Below are 19,401 nucleotides of genomic sequence, written 5' to 3' on the forward strand. Positions count from 1 at the left end.
ATATGTACGTAGTTTACAGCCGCACAGTAGGGCATTTTAATGCCTTATCCCGTCCAGAATTTCAGAAACCATCAGTATAAACGTCGAAAGTCGCAAACGAACAAGGTAGTGCTACACAAGATGGCGGACTCGCGGCGACAAAAACGTACGGCTCATGAGTTTTCTACGTAATGTAGTTCTGTGGGCATCAAGAGTGGAAGAAGTGTCAGGTGTGCTCAAAGCATTACACCAACCGAAATTAAAGTTGTTGATAATGGTGAAACACAGGAAGTGGACTTACAAAATAAGAGCACAAAACAGGAATTAGGGAAATTCAACATTAAGCATTGGCGCTGTCAATCGGAGCATGACATTGCAACTGAAGCCATTCAAGTCCAATGAATAGCTTGAAATAGTACAAAGGTAAGTGGTGAACTGACAGAAATTTAAAAAAGTAAGGTTACCCAAAATTGAAAAACAGTTTATATTACAGAATTCTAGAAAATTGCTTTTTTCATGGAATTTAAAAGTGTTTTGCAGAAATGGAGGTTGATCATGCCTTGACAGATGGTGCGACTCATTCCTACAGGTGTTCAACATCGCTGGAGGACTTATAACCTCCTCTGCATAAAAGCAGTCTTTGGAACACACTGTGGAACTATACTCTAGTGAACAGTTGAACAGTATTGTCCTGCAGAAAGTAATGCTACAAAAAAGGCAAGGCAATTAACATTGGAAGAGAGACAGACCATCTTAAGCCAGCTTAATTATGTCAGCAAGTATCTTAATTGTCACCTACTCAGCTCTTTTATTTAAATTGTGCTTTTTTCTTTTCAGTGCTGCGGGCAATTAATGAGTCACAGGCCACACTTTGGACACAGCTGATCAACAGTATTCCTCGAATCGAAAATATTGAAATTGTGTGCAAAGAAAAACCTGCTCCCTGATAATTCACAACATTTATTTTCAACATGAGACGTGACGTACAACTTCAGGGCACTTTGGGCTTGTAAAGTAGAGAGCATATAGGGGAGCTAATATGAGCTGCTTTAAGAAACATCATCATCATCATGTATTTGTGCATCCATGATTATACTGTATATATTACTTCGCTTTCATCCTCCTTTACTCCTGCTTTAATTAATGCATTATTGATGGTATTTATCAATATTTATTCTTTTCTTTGAAAAAACATGAGTATGTGTGATGCATTGTAAAAGTTGAAATACATCAAATTATTAATTAAACTACAACAAAGCTATAACTACTACGACAACAAAGGAGTATACAGTAGGCCTATCAATTTAGTACTAATCACAGTATTCCACACACTACAGTAATACAATAAATCTATTTTTATTATAAGGTCAATTATAATGTAGCACTGCTGGTGACACAAATAACTCATCTTAGTGTGATCACAAATTGACCAAAATACTGGTGTCAAAGGTTTTGCTGCCACCTAGTGGCGGTTTGGATTTACTGCATTTGACACCGGAGTACAATTCTCATTATTACCTGGACAGGAGAAAAGCCCAGTTTTTGTTTTGACCATGCAACAGTTGTTACTATTGTCTGGGACTGTAGACGCTATAAGAGAAAATGCAGAGGAGCAACTAAACATGCAAAACAGTCCATCACTAGAGTTGAAACTAGACCTAACCTATAGTAGATGTCATTTAAAGCTGGACATCTTTGGCACTGCACCCATAATAAGGTCATTGGTAATAAGGTAATTGGCAAGTGACAAGATGAAGTACTGTCCTTAGAGTCAAATTGAAAGTATATATTACTGTTAAAATTAACTCTTGAACAAAGTAGTGGATGAATGAAACATGTATTTTGTGTTATTTTGAACATTATATATAACTATGAACTTAACTTTACTATTATACATTTTTAATAATTGGTAAATGGTAAGTAAGTGGTAGTAATTGCTGCAACAAGAGAAGGTTAGAATTACGTGCATAAGCATGGGATGTACTACAATGTGACCTTGTTATGCATGTTGGAAATAACATTACTGTGGCGTAATCATCTCTCAGTCCTTTTTAATTAATTTCTCACTTTTGTGTATTTATTTGTGTGTTGTGTTATGCTTTTGCTTTTTCAAGACGAGAGACATGAGCAATATTCTCACTTGCAGATATGCTGATTGTATTTACCTGGTGTTATATTTTAATATCCAACACGAGGGTTGCTATGAAATGGTTTTGTTTGGGGTTTTTTATGCAAGAGAATATGTGGAGAATAGCTTCTGTGTGGCCATTTAAATTGTTTAAAATTACAGCTGGAATTGAACAGATGAAATGATATCACCATTGCTCATCTCGGTTCATATTGTGGACATGGTACCCTGCCTTCCCGAAACCTGTTTTAGCACTGAGCAGCTGCATGTTTATGCACCAAGTGAAAGAGAACCTAAGCTGTGCAGCAGTTCGCTAATGACCAAACAGCTGTCCCCCCAAAGTGGTTGTCTACTAACACTGGCACTGCTACAGAAGCTTCCCTTGGTGCTCTTAAACATGTAAACAAATGATGGCAAAAGTTAATGTGCTGAATATTGGTGATGGTTAAACACTACAGGTGGGGGTTGTCATCGGTGGTGCTTTCCAAGAATGGTTATGGTTATGATTTCATTTATTTTGGACATGCATAACAAGGTTGCATTTCCATCATGTACATTATAGCAGTGGTGTGCAGTCACGGCCAGCAAACCTCTGCTGGCATTCGCCACTTCCAGAAGCTCTGACCTACATTTACAACTTCAATTCTAATATTGGTTCAATTCAATTATATTGGGCCAAAACGGTGGCCTGGTGGCTGGCATGTTGGCTGGCATCTTCGACACGATCCAAAAACCTCACTTTTACCTGCCCACACACAAGCACTAAATGTGCAAGTTAGACAATGACAGCATCTGTCAACATTATTTGATGTATTGCAAGGGTCTCTGTCATCAAAGGCAGAGCTGATTGCTCAGACTGCTCATTTCTTGTGGCGTTAGCGCTGGTATCTGGGCTGAAAGACCAACAATTGTGAGAAAGACAAGAATGATGACATTAATCTGAAATGAACTCCCAGCGAAAGATCCAAAGCATCACATGAAGATGTCACCGACTGATTAATATGACTTCAGCCAAATATGTCAGAGCCTTTTCATCCGTAATAAAGCTGATCCGCTGCACAAAAATATTGAGCAATAGTCAGGCCTGACGGCGCAGGGAATAAAAATAAGGGTTAACAGGAAGCAGTTCATTCATTCATTCATTTTCTACCGCTTATCCTCACGAGGGCCGCAGGGGTGCTGGAGCCTATCCCAGCTGTCTTTGGGCGAGAGGCGGGGTACAACCTCGACTGGTCACCAGCCAATCACAGGGCACATATAGACAACAATTTGGAGTCGCCAATTAACCTAGCATGTTTTTTTTTTTAATGTGGGTGGAAACCGGAGTACCCGGAGAAAACCCACGCATGCACAGGGAGAACATGCAAACTCCACACAGAGATGGCCGAGGTTGGAATTGAATCCTGGTCTCCTAGCTGTGAGGTCTGCGCGCTAACCACTCGAACACCATGCCGCCAACAGGAAGCAGTGTTACTAGAAATCTTTTTCTTTATACATATAACATTTATACATCACATATTACTATTCACAGTTTGACATGTCCAAAAAGGAGTAGGAAGAAACTTATTTTTAAAAATTAATTTTAAAATTAAAAATTAAAATTATTAATTTTCTCATCAATTTCTAACACATTTATTTGTGCACTTCCTGTATTTAACATGTACCGTTCACCAATACTGACATAAAAACAAAACTGAACTAACAAAAAAATGATAAGGTATAAAAGTGGTGTAAGAATTGAACCAAATATGGATATATTCAAGAAAAATATTAACCAGCATTTAGTTGCTATTTTGACTATAATTAGTATTATTTCGGTCCTTAAATGGAAATTAACTTTAGCTTAGTGGACCGCTTTTCATCAATTCTCTGATGGCAACACCAGGTCCCATAGTTATTGTATAGAAAAAAAAAAAAGTTAGATAGCAGTGACTGGTTAGTGCGACTTGGGTTCGATTCCCATCTGTGTGGAGTTTGCATGTTCTCCCTGTGCATGCATGGGTTTTCTCCGGGTACTCCGGTTTCCTCCCACATTCCAAAAACATGCTAGGTTAATTGGTGACTCCAAATTGTCCATAGGTATGAATGTGAGTGTGAATGGTTGTTTGTCTATATGTGCCCTGTGATTGGCTGGCCACCAGTCCAGGGTGTACCCCGCCTCGCACCCGAAGACAGCTGGGATAGGCTCCAGCATGCCTGCGACCCTTGTGAGGATAAGCAGTATAGAAAATGGATGGATGGATGAATAAGGTATAACATAATAAAGGCTTGTAATGTATTGATAAATTACGTAACGGTCATAATAAAAAATAAATATATAATAATTAGTGCTGAAACTTAATCGTTGACAGAAATATCATTCCTTGTTGATTGAGTATAGACAATGTAATACTTCTTGACAACATTATATTTTGACTTTATTATGTAATACCTTTACTGTTTTCTTGTTAACTTATATTTTTAGAATGTGCTACATGCTAATAAAAAAACAGCAAATGGCCCCCGGGCTGCACTTTGGACACATCTGGTATACTCCGTCTTTTGTCCAAAAGCAGCTATGATAGGCTATAGCTCATGCACGACCCATGGGGGGAAAAAAAAGAAAAACACAAAAATATCCATAATTTCATAAACAGATGAAGATGATATCATCCCAGTTTGGATTGAACTGAAGTTAATTTTATGACAAAAATGTAAATATAGCTGCTTGCATAAAGCCGATGTGAGAAACGCTCTCCAGGAAAAACTTGCCAAAGTATAATGAGCAATGAGAAGGAGTCTATTGAACTAATCCCTCTGCAGCGTGATGAGTCACTTTGTCTCGGAGGATATCCTCAACACTGGATGGTGCACGCTCCCTAATGCATGCCAGTGATCATGAGCACTTTATCATTTCACTTTCATAGGCTGAAATATTTAACAAGAGTTACTCAGTATGTCAGATTTTGTTTTTGAAGGCAAATTGCATAAAAGAGATGACAGCTCTCGTTGACAGCTAAGTGTTATGACAATGCTGGATGAAAACCTATGCGGTCATGTATTTATGAAATGATGGCGATCATCAGTTGGTCTGGAAACCCTCTGTGAACAGAATGAACCATCACAATCATGATCGCTGTAATGCCGAGAGGTAAAAGCACATTGAAAGCTGGGAATAAACTTGTCAAGAGCTGAGGGCTGATTGCTGCTAGACAGTTTGAAAGTTTCATCTCACCAAGCTTGGAATCATTTCATGTTTCCCCTTGCATTGTAGCATTTATTTGCTAGAAGCGAGCAAACACTTCAAGCACATCATTTCAGGGGAAAAAATGGAAGCCTGTGTGTGTATGTACATTTAATCTAAATTGGGAATCTGGCTAACAAGGAGTCTTGTAAACAACATAAATGCATTGTGAAGAGATTTATGGTGTAAAATAATATAACAATGACAATAAAGCACTGCGTGCAATAAACCTTTATAAGTACCATTTTCAATTTCAAGAGAATTTGAACAAAATACACCCTCGGCTATCTCTGTGTGGAGTTTGCATGTTCTCCCCGTGCATGCGTGGGTTTTCTCCGGGTACTCCGGTTTCCTCCCACATTCCAAAAACATGCTAGGTTAATTGGTGACTCCAAATTGTCCATAGGTATGAATGTGAGTGTGAATGGTTGTTTGTCTATATGTGCCCTGTGATTGGCTCTTATAGTCAAAATATAATGTTGTCAATTAGTATTACATTGTTTATACTCAATCAACAAGGAATGATATTTCTGTTAACGATTAAGTTTCAGCACTAATTATTATATATTTATTTTTTTATTATGACCGTTGCATAATTTGTCAATACATTACAAGCCTTTATTATGTTATACCTTATTCATCCATCCATCCATTTTCTATAGTGCTTATCCTCACAAGGGTCGCAGGCATGCTGGAGCCTATCCCAGCTGTCTTCAGGCGAGAGGCGGGGTACACCCTGGACTGGTGGCCAGCCAATCACAGGGCACATATAGACAAACAACCATTCACACTCACATTCATACCTATGGACAATTTGGAGTGGCCAATTAACCTAGCATGTTTTTGGAATGTGGGAGGAAACCGGAGTACCCGGAGAAAACCCACACATGCACAGGGAGAACATGCAAACTCCACACAGATGGGAATCGAACCCAAGTCGCGCTAACCAGTCACTGCTATGTAACTTACACCACTGTTATACCTTATCATTTTCTTTTGTTAGTTCAGTTTTGTTTTTATGTCAGTATTGGTGAACGGTACATGTTGAATACAGGAAGTGCACAAATAAATGTATTAGAAATTGATGAGAAAATTAATAATTTGTTTCTTCCTACTCCTTTTTGGACTTGTCAAACTGTGACATGCAGACCTCACAGCTAGGAGACCAGGGTTCAAATCCACCCTCAGCCATCTCTGTGTGGAGTTTGCATGTTCTCCCCGTGCATGCGTGGGTTTTCTCCGGGTACTCCGGTTTCCTCCCACATTCCAAAAACATGCTAGGTTAATTGGCGACTCCAAATTGTCCATAGGTATGAATGTGAGTGTGAATGGTTGTTTGTCTATATGTGCCCTGTGATTGGCTCCAGCATACCCCCTCAACCCCAGTGAGGATAAGCGATAGAAAATGAATGAATAAATGAACAAAATAATACGACTTATAGAAACATTTTGGAAAAAAAGTGTGAACACAACTGCTCAGGAAAACAAGTTTTATGGATTATCAAATATTCATGTGTGCACAAAGTGCTGTCCAGGTTGGATGGCCTGCAGGGCAGCTCCTGCCAGTGTTTCTTCATCATGGTCTGACTTTGCAGACTCTGAGAAGATAAGAGCCAGCATACTGGCGTGGAGGGAGCCAATACGCAACAGGGTTCCTCGGAAGCACCACAGGAATGCATTATCATGTGTCAGACACCGTAGCTTTACACTGGTCTAAATGGATTAGCGCTAGCAATCTTGTGGCAATGCTCCATATTGGATTTCTGCTTCTGCTTCCTCTCTCAGTCCAGAAATATGCATGTTAGGTGAAGCAGAGACTTTAAATTGTCCATAGATGTGAATGTGAAGACTGTGTACACTCCTGATCAAAGCTGTCTTCAGGCGAGAGGCGGGGTACACCCTGGACTGGTGGCCAGCCAATCACAGGGCACATATAGACAAACAACCATTCACACTCACATATGGACAATTTGGGGTCGCCAATTAACCTAACATGTTTTTGGAATGTGGGAGGAAACCGGAGTACCCGGAGAAAACCCATGCATACACGGGAGAACATGAAACCTCCACACTTGCCAGAGAGAAGAATCAAACCCAGGTCTCCTAGCTCCGAACCACTTGGAAGAACTCAATCCAGGTAAATAGGCATGCAAGCCTACCATCGCCTATGCCAGCACCGTAACACAGTTTTCAATCGTTGCCTTGCAGCATGATGTACACCTCCAAAAAAGCTGCATAATTCGGCTTATTGTACACATTATTCTATGTCTGTATATGACTTGGTTGAAGGGAGGACAGCCCATTTTTGTGGCTGTCTTCTCCTCCAATTTCACATCTACAGACTTGTCACACATCCATTCGTTCCAGCGGCAATAATTCTCTCCTTCTCTCCAGGGATGGTCCGAAAACCAGTCAGTGTCTGGTGTGACTACAATTTCCTCAAATGTCGTATATGGTGTGACATGAAGTGTGAGTAGGTCGGCCATGTAAGAACAAGAACTTGGGATGTTTGAACAGATTGTTGCAACATGGGGCCATGCAGTATCACGCACAAGCTTCAGGATCTTGGTGCACCTTCATCCATAACATATGCCTGCCCATACCATAATGGGCCACTTGATCTGCAACAAATGTGAGCTTTATTGGTGGCATTTTCAGCATGCCTGGGCTATATGTACGTACGTTTATACTGTATATGCAATATTTGAGGCACATGGCGGTCAGACCAGATGCTTATTGGTTTTCGGACCCTCCCAATACAGTTAACCGGCAGATTTTGGAGTGGCCTTTTATTGTAGCCAACCCAAAGCAATACTGCGCAATACTTATGCCACACCTGTAATGTGGATTATGAATTCTGTGGACTGCATGGTGGCCTAGCGGTTAAAATGTTGGAGATCAGGAGAAGAAGTCAGAAGATTATGAAGATCTGGGTTGGAATCTCCGTCGTTGTGCCATTTGCGTGTTCTCCTTTCTCCGGGTACTCCGGTTTCCTCCCACATTCCAAAAACATGCTAGGTTAATTGGCGACTCCAAATTGTCCATAGGTATGAATGTGAGTGTGAATGGTTGTTTGTCTATATGTGCCCTGTGATTTGATGGCGACCAGTCAGGTTTGACCCCGCCTCTCTCTCCAAGTCAGCTGGGATAGGCTCCCTAATTAGATAATAGATAGATGGGTAAGCTCAGCTTCTTCCTATGCCTTTTCGGACATGTTGAATGATGTTACTGTAAACTATAAACTGCATGTTCAAAATTAAGGAAACTATTATCATTACACATGACTCTATTATCAACAATTCATGTGGATTCATTCTGTGTACTTTATGTAAATAAAATGCACAAATAAATATTGAATGAACAAACAGATAATTTCCCCCCAGGGGTTAAAATTGTGTGTGAAATGTCCAATAATGTCTTTAAGATTTAAACCCATTCCTTTTTATTTAATCACAAGTTAAAATAGCGTGAATAAAATTAAAATTAAAGTGTGAATTTTAATTGTATTTCCCCTTTAACCAATAATGTGCCTCCAAGGGCTCCAAAAGCTCTTGGAGGAGAGAAAGAGAGAGAGAGAGATTTTTTACTTTGCATTCTCTTTCTCACTTTTACCGAGCACCTCCTCCGAAACTCCACCCCACGGCGTCAGGGCTTGATCTATAGTGGAGGAAGAAGAGATAAACTTGACAAAGTGGCAGCTGTCACCAAATGGGATTTCTGGAGGGGACAGGAGCGGACTAGCGGAGGCGCATTTGGAAGACGAAGAAAGACGAAGGAGGCGCGCTGCTCGTAACTGGGAGAACTTGCTCTTTCACACCCGGTCTTTTTTTTTTGGCTGTGGATTACAAAAGTGTACACTGAAAGTGGACCAAGAACCGCCTTTATTCCTCACACTTGACGGATTGTGTCAGAACAATGAACGCGTCACAGCCAGATCGCAGGAAAACCATGCGTGACTTGGCTGTGGAGATTGGCATCCGAGTTCTGCTCTTTGGAGTTTTTGCGTAAGTCATAAAAAAAATTAACATTTTGGACGTTTTTCTTTCTTTTCTTTCTTTATTGGCATGATGACGACAATTGATTTAAATAATGTATCATCACACTTTACGTGCCGTTTTATAGAATCACATTTGTTGTATTGATAACATTTGGCCACAGGAGGGCGCGCTCGGTCATTTCAGGACTATGGAAAGGATTCAAGGGAATCCAGCATGCAAACAGGTTGCAAAAAATCTGATAATCATTCATTCATTCATTTTCTTTACCACTTGTCCTCAATAGCATCAAGGTTGAGTTAGAGCCGCCTATGTTCGAGCTGAACTGAAAATATATATTTATTTATCTGTACTGTAAAGACTGAACCTGAAACTGAAACCAGCAAAATGCAACAAAATGGAGAGCAGTGAAGCATACAAGCGTATTCAAGAGTCAAATTGAGTACGACAAATTCATACATGTTGGCAGGTAATATCGAAAACCCTGCCTGCCTCTCACACCGCACTCGTCCGACAGTTCGCCTGCCCCACTATTTGAATTGCATGGAGTTAACTTAACATGCATATTTTCGGGGCGTGGGAGGAAGCTGGAGAAAAGCCATGCACACACAGGAAGAACATGCAAACTCCACACAGAGATGCTCCAACTGATATTTGAACCCTTCATCTCCTGACAGTGATGGCGATATGCAGCTTTTTACATAATATGAATATCATTTAATCCTTTTTGTACCAAAGTCAATAATACTATTATATAAACTAGAAAGAGCAGGCAGAGCTTAGTAGTTTTTGAGAATGCTGACCCTCAGGCAAGCTGAATTATTAACTCAATGACCTGGAGGTAGGAGGCTGGTTTGCATTATGACCATGTCGTTTATTGATTTTCTTCTTGAATGAAGAGCAAGCCTTCAGAGCATGTTAGCTGAGTCACCTCCTGCCCTGTCTCATAAAACGTCCCAAGTCTGCTCCTTTGATTTTGAGTTTGCATTGCCTAAATAGCTTGTGTATATTATCATTAAAACACGTCCTTGGGCTAGGTGATGCTTCTTTCTCCGCAAAGGATGATATAGCGAAGGAGAGCCTCATGTAGTGCACTCTCAGGATCTGAGTAATGGGACGTCAAAGGGGATTCATTCTGCTATTACACTCAAGAGCTGCGATTGGCCCTTTTACATGTGCATACTGCATGATTCACATTGTGTATTATGGCTCGAAGCCATATGAAAACAGCAATATTATTATCATCATCATCATCATCATCAAGAGCAGACACCTGAACGCTGCCTCAAGGGTGCAGATACGAAGTACTTGATGAAGTACTGTAATGAATTGAGTTTTGCTCCCCGTTTTCTTTTCTCAGCACAGTGCCAGGAAAAAATATGTAAAGGAGTCCTGCGAGATATCTTTATCCTCTGTGTGAACAGCAGTGAATGCTGTTGACAACTTGTATTCATTTCATTAGAAAACAGAAAGTCTGCATTTCCATTGGGAACATTGCACCCAGTAAGGATTTTGTGCAATGGGAGTCGACATTTGGCTATGGCGGTCTGTGGAGAACTTTGTGTGTCTGTGCCAAGAAGTGTTGGAGGAAACACTGGTGGGACATCGACATGAGCCGTTTCACTGACTCATTTTCAGGTGACAAGAATAACGTTTGCCTTTGATGACATATAGGTCGTATGAATGGGACTTCACTGTTCAGACTGCAGTAGCTTGGATACATCCGTCCAACCAATTTCAACACCCTCACAAGGGTCACGGGGGTATGCTGGAGCCTATCCCTACTGATATCAGAGCACATATAGACACAAAACAATTCACACTCCCATTCATACCTATGGACAATTTGGAGTTGCCATGTTTTCGGAGGGGCGGCACGGCGGTCGAGTGGTTAGCGCGCAGACGTCACAGCTAGGAGACCAGGGTTCAATTCCACGGCCATCTCTGTGTGGAGTTTCTCCCCGTGCATGCGTGGGTTTTCTCCGGGTACTCCGGTTTCCTCCCACATTCCAAAAACATGCTAGGTTAATTGGCGACTCCAAATTGTCCATAGGTATGAATGTGAGTGTGAATGGTTGATTGTCTATATGTGCCCTGTGATTGGCTGGCGACTAGTCCAGGGTGTACCCCGCCTCTCGCCCAAAGACAGCTGAGATAAGCTCCAGCACCCCCGCGACCCTAGTGAGGATAAGCGGTAGAAAATGAATGAATGAATGTTTTTGGAGTGTGGGAGGAAATCAGAGTACCTGGTGAATATACTGTATGTAATAGCAACTGAGCATCCTCACCCCCGTGGCATTTGCGGACATGTCAACATCACCTGCTGCTGCTCAGTGAGAACATAAAATGTGCAACAATAAGTGCTTTCACTTTTAAGTCCCTAAATACCAGAAATCCCACCCAACAAAGCAAGAAAAAGTTGTGAGATTCGTCACTATATATTTTGGCAAACATATGTCATCAAGGAGGTTTGTAATGTTGCCAGATATACTGACAAAATTGTCAAGTTGGCAACACTGGTTCACAGTTCACACTGGTATGAAAAATCAGATACAGGTCACATATGAGCAAAGAAATTGGAATATGCCTGCAGTGTGACCATAGCCTCAGACTTTTGCATTATGTTCATATAAACTGACCAGTCACATTAGGTACAAGTGCACATGAATGAAGGCACAAAAGCAATGGCTTCCATAACGAATACCACGGGAGTATTTCAGTTTTGAATAGAATAGCATGAACACGGTGAGCGCATGAACACCAACGACCGACACCAACTAGGAGAAAAACTACTGATGGAGGTGCAGCTGAACCCTCGTGCCAACAATCAATGTTTCCTGAGACATTTGGTCAGTAAAAGTAGAAAAAAGTACAAAACAGCACAAAATGGTGCACACTCTCAGTGTCGATCGCTATACTCAGTCGTCTGGAGTCAGTCGCCTTATATTTGCATTTTAGTTCAGTAACAATTTTTAAGCTTAAAAACTTAATTTAAATACATATAATATACTCAAACATGCAGCAGCAGTGTCGTTCTCTGGCACATAGAAACACACACACACACAAGCAAAGCTTTTCCCACTTTTCTGACCTATAAATGTCGTTAGAATGTTGTATTAAGAATGTATTTAGAATGTTGTATTCTTGTGTTAAACAATGCCAAAGTTTCAGATAATGAGGTCTGCACATTTGGAAGTGAGCCTTGAAAGAAGTTTGGGATGGCTCAAAATGCTCAGTTTTAAAAGGCGTGGTAAAACTGCCCCTTTGTGATGTCACAGAGGGACTTCCTTATATGGGTATGTCTGTAAGCACTGCCGCAGGCTCTGCTACTCTGTTTACTTGCTATCAAAGCCACATTTGTGTACAATTCCTAACGATGCCTCCATCAGGCACATGTGGTTGGAGTTCTAAAAAAAAGCCGTGAAATTCGAACCACTAAGTGGTAAGAGACGACTATATTAGCAGTGGGAGCTGCGGCCATTATGTTGTCTGGCTTTTCCCAGCAAGTCCGAGAGCAGCCTTTTCATGTTCTTGTTGACTTATAGTAAACGATGACTAAGTGGGGTCAGTTTTTTTTTCTGAAACTGCAGCTGAAACACACTTTCTGCCTTAGTTTGTTGTTGTTTTATCTCAGACAACGTTTCAGTCAGTTTCTTGTCCATTAATAATTGAATTTAATTCAATTTCATGTGTTTCATAGAATCAATGCTCTTCAGTGGTGCTGTGTAATCATCTGTTGGGTCTTTATGTACATGTCTGTTCCAACTACAGACCAAAGACATGCAGATTTATTAATTGGTTGCTCTTGCTGTGCTGCTCAATATTAGTGTGATGAAAACAGTAATTATCCTCCGTTACATATGCATGTTTTTATAACTGTGCAGCAGGACACTTTTCCATGTTCCCCTGAACAGTCCACCGAGGTTGTAATTGTTAGACATGTACAGTAAACAAGATCATTCCTGCAATTATCTATTGTTATTACACGCTGAATCTACCATTAAATCAAAATTTGCCCATAAATGCTTGATTTGTCACCTACAAGGTCATTTACTGCTTTCAACCCTGGAGGATTCAAGAGCATTTGCACCCTGAGAGCAATTATTATCACACATTAGTCACATTCAGGTTTTGTCAGAAAGAATTTTCCATGAGGGGAATATTACATTTGGTTTGCTTTTACTTCCTCTTGGCCTCAGGTGGTGCACGGACCATAGTGACAGGCGCTTTTGTGTGATGCTTAGTTGACCCTGTATTATCGAGCTGCTAATGCAGTGCAGTCATCACAGCTTGCTGAGCACCCTAGCAGTCAAACATCTCATTAGAGTACTGTAAAACATAAAAGACCTCCATCTAAAGTGAGCTCAATCAATATCTAAAAATAGAGAACCTTTCCAAATATCTGATATTTGAAAGTTGAAAGTTGGAATTGCATTCTTTTGTCGATCCACAAACACAAGCTGTGTTTTAGTTTCTGTTTTCTGTTTATCACCCCTTCAGTTCATGATTGATCATGCAATGAAAGAACGCGCAGTTGCAGATGCGTTATCTAAATATATATGAACACTTTGAGAACAGCGAGAAAACAGAATAAAGGAGATGAAATGGAAAATGTGGTCAAGATTGATTTCAGATTTTTGAAGATTAAAATCCAAGGATTGACAGCAACAAGTAAAGAAAGCACCAAACTCTTCAGAGAGTTTATACTGTATCAGTGCAATCTAAAAGATACTTCATAGAGCGATAATTGTCTGGGGAGGGACGATTTTTGAGGGCCGATGGTCTCATTTAAATACAGTAAACCTCGGATATATCGGATTCAATTGTTCCCACTGGTTTTGTCCGATATAAGCGAAATCCGTTATATGCGTATACCGGAAAATGTCCGTTTTACGCATATATCGGATTTATATCCGGTATATGCGTAAATCGGATTTTATCCGTTATAAAAAGGCACTTCCTTGACTATGTTTCCAATGTACCTGGACGCGCAGGCAACGCTGCAAACGCTGCAAATGACGTCGTATAGCGGCCTGTCATGATTCGGCGAATCGGAGCGCCACGATGCGGCCATCCGATATATGCGAGGGAAATTTAATGGAAATGCATTGGAACGGGACTGGAGATTTTGTCCGAAATAGGCGAAATCCGTTATAAAAAATCCGATATATGCAATGAATTTTTATTGGAAATGCATTACAGAAAAATTGGTTTTTTTTTATCTGTCCGTTGTGAGCGAATTTCCGATATATCCGAGTCCGATATATCCGAGGTTTACTGTAGAATCGATCTCTCTTTTTGCCAAGGCTAATACTGGGCAAAAAATATCCAAGCCTTTTAAGGAGGTTAGGACTGCATACATTTTTTATATTACAGTATTGGTGCTTGACAAGTGACAAAGCAAAATGTTGCCACGCAAACAGTGAGCATCAAGAGACTATCTCTTTGTGTGGCTTCATTTATTCTGCTACTTTCAGGAATACACAGACTTCTCAGAGGAGAAATTTTATTGTATTTTCCTTACACTGCCTCTGTAATTATTTTAGAGCTGCTATTCTGACAGCCGGCATCTGAGACCCTAAATTGCAGGTCATCCACTCTGGAGCTCGTATTAGTTTACAAGGGATTTAAATGCTGCACACATTAATTTACAAGAGAACACAATCTCTGCAAGGATGTGACCCGCTGCTGGGTTCACATATTGATCTTGGTATGAAACACTTACTTTAAGTTGGCTCTATGATGACGTAATGTGGTTCTAAATGTAGTTAGAATGTTGTATGGTCGTGTTAAACGATGCCAAAGTTTCAGGTAATGAGGTTTGCCCATTTGGAAGTAAGCACTGGGATGGCTCAAAACGCTCAGTTTTAAAAGGCGTCGTAAAACTGACCCTTTGTGATGTCATAGACGACCAGACTTCCTTATATGGGTGTGTCTGTAAGCAGATAAGTGCTCTGCCCTGCCCTGAGCTCTGCTTCCCTGTTTACTTGCTCGCAAAGCCACATTTGTTTACAATTCCTAATGATGCCTCCATCAGGCACAAGTGGTTGGAGTTCCTGATTCCCTACCAGCAAAAGAAATTGATTTTAATTGGTCAACGGTATTTCACACTGGACTGTTTCATGAACATGGGCCAGTATGCAGCTGGACTAGCCGAAACCTTTTCCAACGTTACTTGGTTTTGTGGACTGAGCAAGTCGTAAGTAGCAATTTATCAGTGTCCTAACTGTTTATTTTGTGTAAGTCATGGAGCAAAGTGCTTGCATACAGGGAGCGGGGTTGCTAGTAGCTGTTTCCCTCCACAATTAGTGGCCACATTCGGTTACTGATGCTGTACAAAAACCTAACGCTAAAATGCTAAAGCTACTTACCATTGAGAGACGTCTTGAAGTAACCTCTTTCCTTGAGAAGCTGTCCAGTCTATCCTTCCGGATAAGATTCAGGATCCAACACATATGACTGTATGTTCAAAGCCAACACATACATCGCCGTTCATTATCAGGCAGGCCGTGGATGAAATACATTAAAACACAATGTTTTCGCGGGAAGCACGGAATCCAAAGAAATGCAGCTGAATAGGTGCAGATTCTGAAAGAACTACAAAGCTTTGTGTGCTGGTTATTGTGTGTAGCTGCTCTATAGGAGTCCACAACTCCAACAAAGGGACGAAAAATGAGCATGCTTGAAATATGCGGCTCATACAGTGGTTTGTACAGATATATAAATACTACAGCTTCTCAATAGCATTTCATGTGTTTGTGTGTGAAAAATGTCCCTGGGGGGACTTGGCAGAAAATAAATGAGAATCACTAGCCCAAGAAAGTCAGACAGGCACACTAAGGAAGCAGCATGAAGAAGATTACGAGTTAAATTTTATTCACACACATCAATTTCATAATTGAATATCTTCTGCTTTGTATTGCATTTAAATGATATGTTATGAAGAATGAAAAACATTGCCATCTGTTACGCCCCCCCCCCCTCCCCTCAGCCCTTAATGCAGTGTCTTCATGTACAAAGCAATGTAAACATGAAAGTACAGATGGATTAAAGGATGAATAGTTATGTCTCAGGATCAGCATGTGTGTAAAGAGAAGTAATGGAGTTGAAAAATTGGATTGGATTGTTTTCGTTTTGCGGCGGGACCGAGGGAATAGCGGAAAGCAGCTGATGCTAAGACAAGGATTTTCTGACAGCCTGTCACCACGCTCAGCTGATTTGACATTTCACTGTCGCCATTGTGATGAAATCATCTGATCAGCTTGTTATGTTTTGCTGTCTCTGCTGTCATCAGTCCAACCTCTTCTCTGCAGGTATCATATCCAGTCATCACTTTATGATTAAAATAATGAAGAAAAATATTGTGTATAAAACTAACAGGCTCAGGAAATTATAGTAATATCCACGCCATAATCCACATTCTTCAAAACAATACATACCCGCTCTGAGAGTCTCAATCAAAGCAGAGCATTATTATCCTTGTCAAGGCACATTTTTGGTAAAAGGCCTTATATTGGATATCATTATATTTTATGGGTGACAGGAACTATAATATAATAATGTCTCTTACGTGAATATTCAATAAATATCTTTCATATTTTATAGAGCTCTCCCTGCTGTTCTCATTGTAAATTATTCATTCACCATCTTTATGAGAGGCATTCCATTAACGATCAAATCGTTTATACCCTGACACTAAGTTCTGTGTTCTACAAATGGCCTCATTCTATGAGTCGACACTTACAGCTAAATCATATGGAAGAAATTTGCAAGCATGATAATCTGTCAAATTGCCCTAAACATTCTGCAAACTTGTGATAAGTATGGATAACTTCATGATGAATAAATTATAAGAAATTATGAAGAAGTGTGTCACGATGTGGGCGTTACCCCCTCGTGACAGCTCTTTTAGTTTCCTTCTATGTCTCTGTTTCTGTGTCCATGCCCTTATTTTGGAACTACTTCCTTTGTTGTTCCCTTCTGTTTTCTCAATCCGTAATAATTTCACGCACCTGACCCTAATTTCCTACTGCCCATTTAGTTGCTTCATTGTCAGTTGTTTGTCTTGTTTGGTCAGTTGCCGTCTTAAAAGATACATTTTTATCTGCATTTTGGTCCTGTTCTCTGCATCCTGGGGACTCAACGCACCCACGACTTACCCGCATGTGACAAAATGCTTTATTTTATATCATATACAGTAGATCCCCAGTATTTGCAGGGCCTCTGCCACAAACAGATGGCGAAAAAATGTGAGTAATTGAGACGGTATGAAGTATTAACTTGACCACAAGGGTTGTAAACACGTTCTATTCTGTAACTACAAAAATATTTGATTTCTAAAGATTTCTATATATCATGGATTTCTATATCATGGAAATTCACTTATCACGGTCAGGTCTGGAACCAAATAACCTCGATAAACGAGGGATTAATAATAATAATTTTCTTTTCCTTCAATCTCTTTGGGCTTTTCCTTTCAGGGGTCACCACAGCAAATCAATCTCCATCCAACCCTGTCTTCTGCATCTTTCTCTCTCACACCAACTACCCTCATGTCCTCCTTCACTACATCCATAAACCTCCTCTTTGGTCTTCCTCTACACCTCCCACCTGGCAGCTCTAAACGCAGCATCCTTCTACCAATATATTCACTATCATGTCCGAACCATCTCAGTCTGGCCTCTGACTTTATCTCCAAGGCCTCTAACATGTAATGTCCCTCTGATGTACTCCTTCCTGATCCTATCCATCCTGGTCACTCCCAATTAATAACAATAACAATAATAATGGATTAGATTTGCCCTGCGATTGGCTGGCAACCAGTCTGGGTATAACCAGTCTGCGCTAGGCGACAGCATAGCCCTGTGACCCTTGCGAGGACAAGCATCATAGAAAAGGGATGGATGGATTAGACTTAATATAGTGCTGTTCAAGGTACCCAAAGTGCTTCACTGTGAAGTGATCTGATTATTCATTCACTCCTCAGTCACACTCCTGGGGTAGGCTGACCATGGCTGACAATTTGCGCCTCCGGCCTCTCCGACCACCGACAAACATTCGCATTCATACACCAGCGTGGGCAGCACTGGAGGCAAGGGGGGGTGAAGTGTCACAATAAGAGTCACTGGGTGGAGAGAGCGAGGATGAAACCACCAAACTTCTGGCTCTACCTGCCGCCATTACTGTAATGCAAGTAAACAATGTGTTAACAAGCCTTTGGAATAGTGTTGCAGCGATCGCTGATCACAGCTGCTCATGATTTTTTTCTTTTGAGAAGAACTATCCCTTCAGGTTAATAATCAATATCTTGGCCATATTAGAGCAACACCTTTTTTTCCATTTTTCCATGATATTGAGTGAATGGAAGTACACCAAGGTGACTAAATTGATTATACCTGATCAGTGATGCGGTTATTTTTGACACTTTAATTTCACATAGCACCATAACATAGCTTTTGGCCCTATTTGAGTGTGTGTAAAATGCATATGGTTCGCTTTTTAGAATGAATCACACTTCTTATTGAGCAATTCCACTGGACTGAATGTGAAAACACTAAACAAACCAGAAACACAGATGCAGGCAGACATCTTGTCTTTGGTTGCCCCGCTGTACTTCTTGCTCTCTTCTTTGTCACACAGAGTAGAACATTATCAAGGAAACATTATCAAGATCTTGCAGGTGACATTTCCTGTCAGGGCATAAGTCATCCTTATGTCAAAATCAGAAACAGCATTCTTATTCTCCCCTTCTCCTTTGCCCTTTCTCTCTGTTTTATTAGATTCCTGTTCTTATCTGTACAAATTGAGATGTGGGGTTGGTGAAAGAGGCTCACTCCAATTGCATTGTCTCCTGTCTCCCACCCACCTCCCTCTATATATAGAACAAGGAAGTCCATCTGTCTACACCTGAACCGCCATGTACGTCCATTCAGTTTGCAAAACACACAGGGGATTTCTACTTTGCATTTTTGCTGACCGCTGCACATGTTTCTAAATGATATTTACTTCAAAATAACTGTACCTTCATTTTTAACGGTTTGGTTATTTTTCTGATTAATGCAATACTAATAGAAAAA

The 19,401-nt window shown here is 40.5% G+C and overlaps 1 protein-coding gene across 2 annotated transcripts in view; it reads left to right on the top strand.

Moving 5' to 3' along the window:
- The first annotated feature begins 8,951 nt into the window (after positions 1 to 8,951).
- plpp4 (phospholipid phosphatase 4) overlaps positions 8,952 to 19,401 on the top strand; it is a 52,439-nt gene continuing 41,989 nt past the window's right edge. The window contains exon 1 of one of the 2 annotated variants that reach the window (XM_058058032.1): positions 8,952 to 9,334. In XM_058058032.1, coding sequence (XP_057914015.1) covers positions 9,246 to 9,334 — 89 coding nt within the window. In that variant the 5' untranslated portion in view covers positions 8,952 to 9,245. Of the gene's footprint in view, positions 9,335 to 15,222; positions 15,525 to 19,401 lie in introns of those variants that run through there. The other variant, XM_058058033.1, reaches the window with a different exon arrangement.

The sequence above is a fragment of the Doryrhamphus excisus genome, chromosome 20 (assembly GCF_030265055.1).
Source record: "Doryrhamphus excisus isolate RoL2022-K1 chromosome 20, RoL_Dexc_1.0, whole genome shotgun sequence".
Lineage (NCBI taxonomy): Eukaryota > Metazoa > Chordata > Actinopteri > Syngnathiformes > Syngnathidae > Doryrhamphus > Doryrhamphus excisus.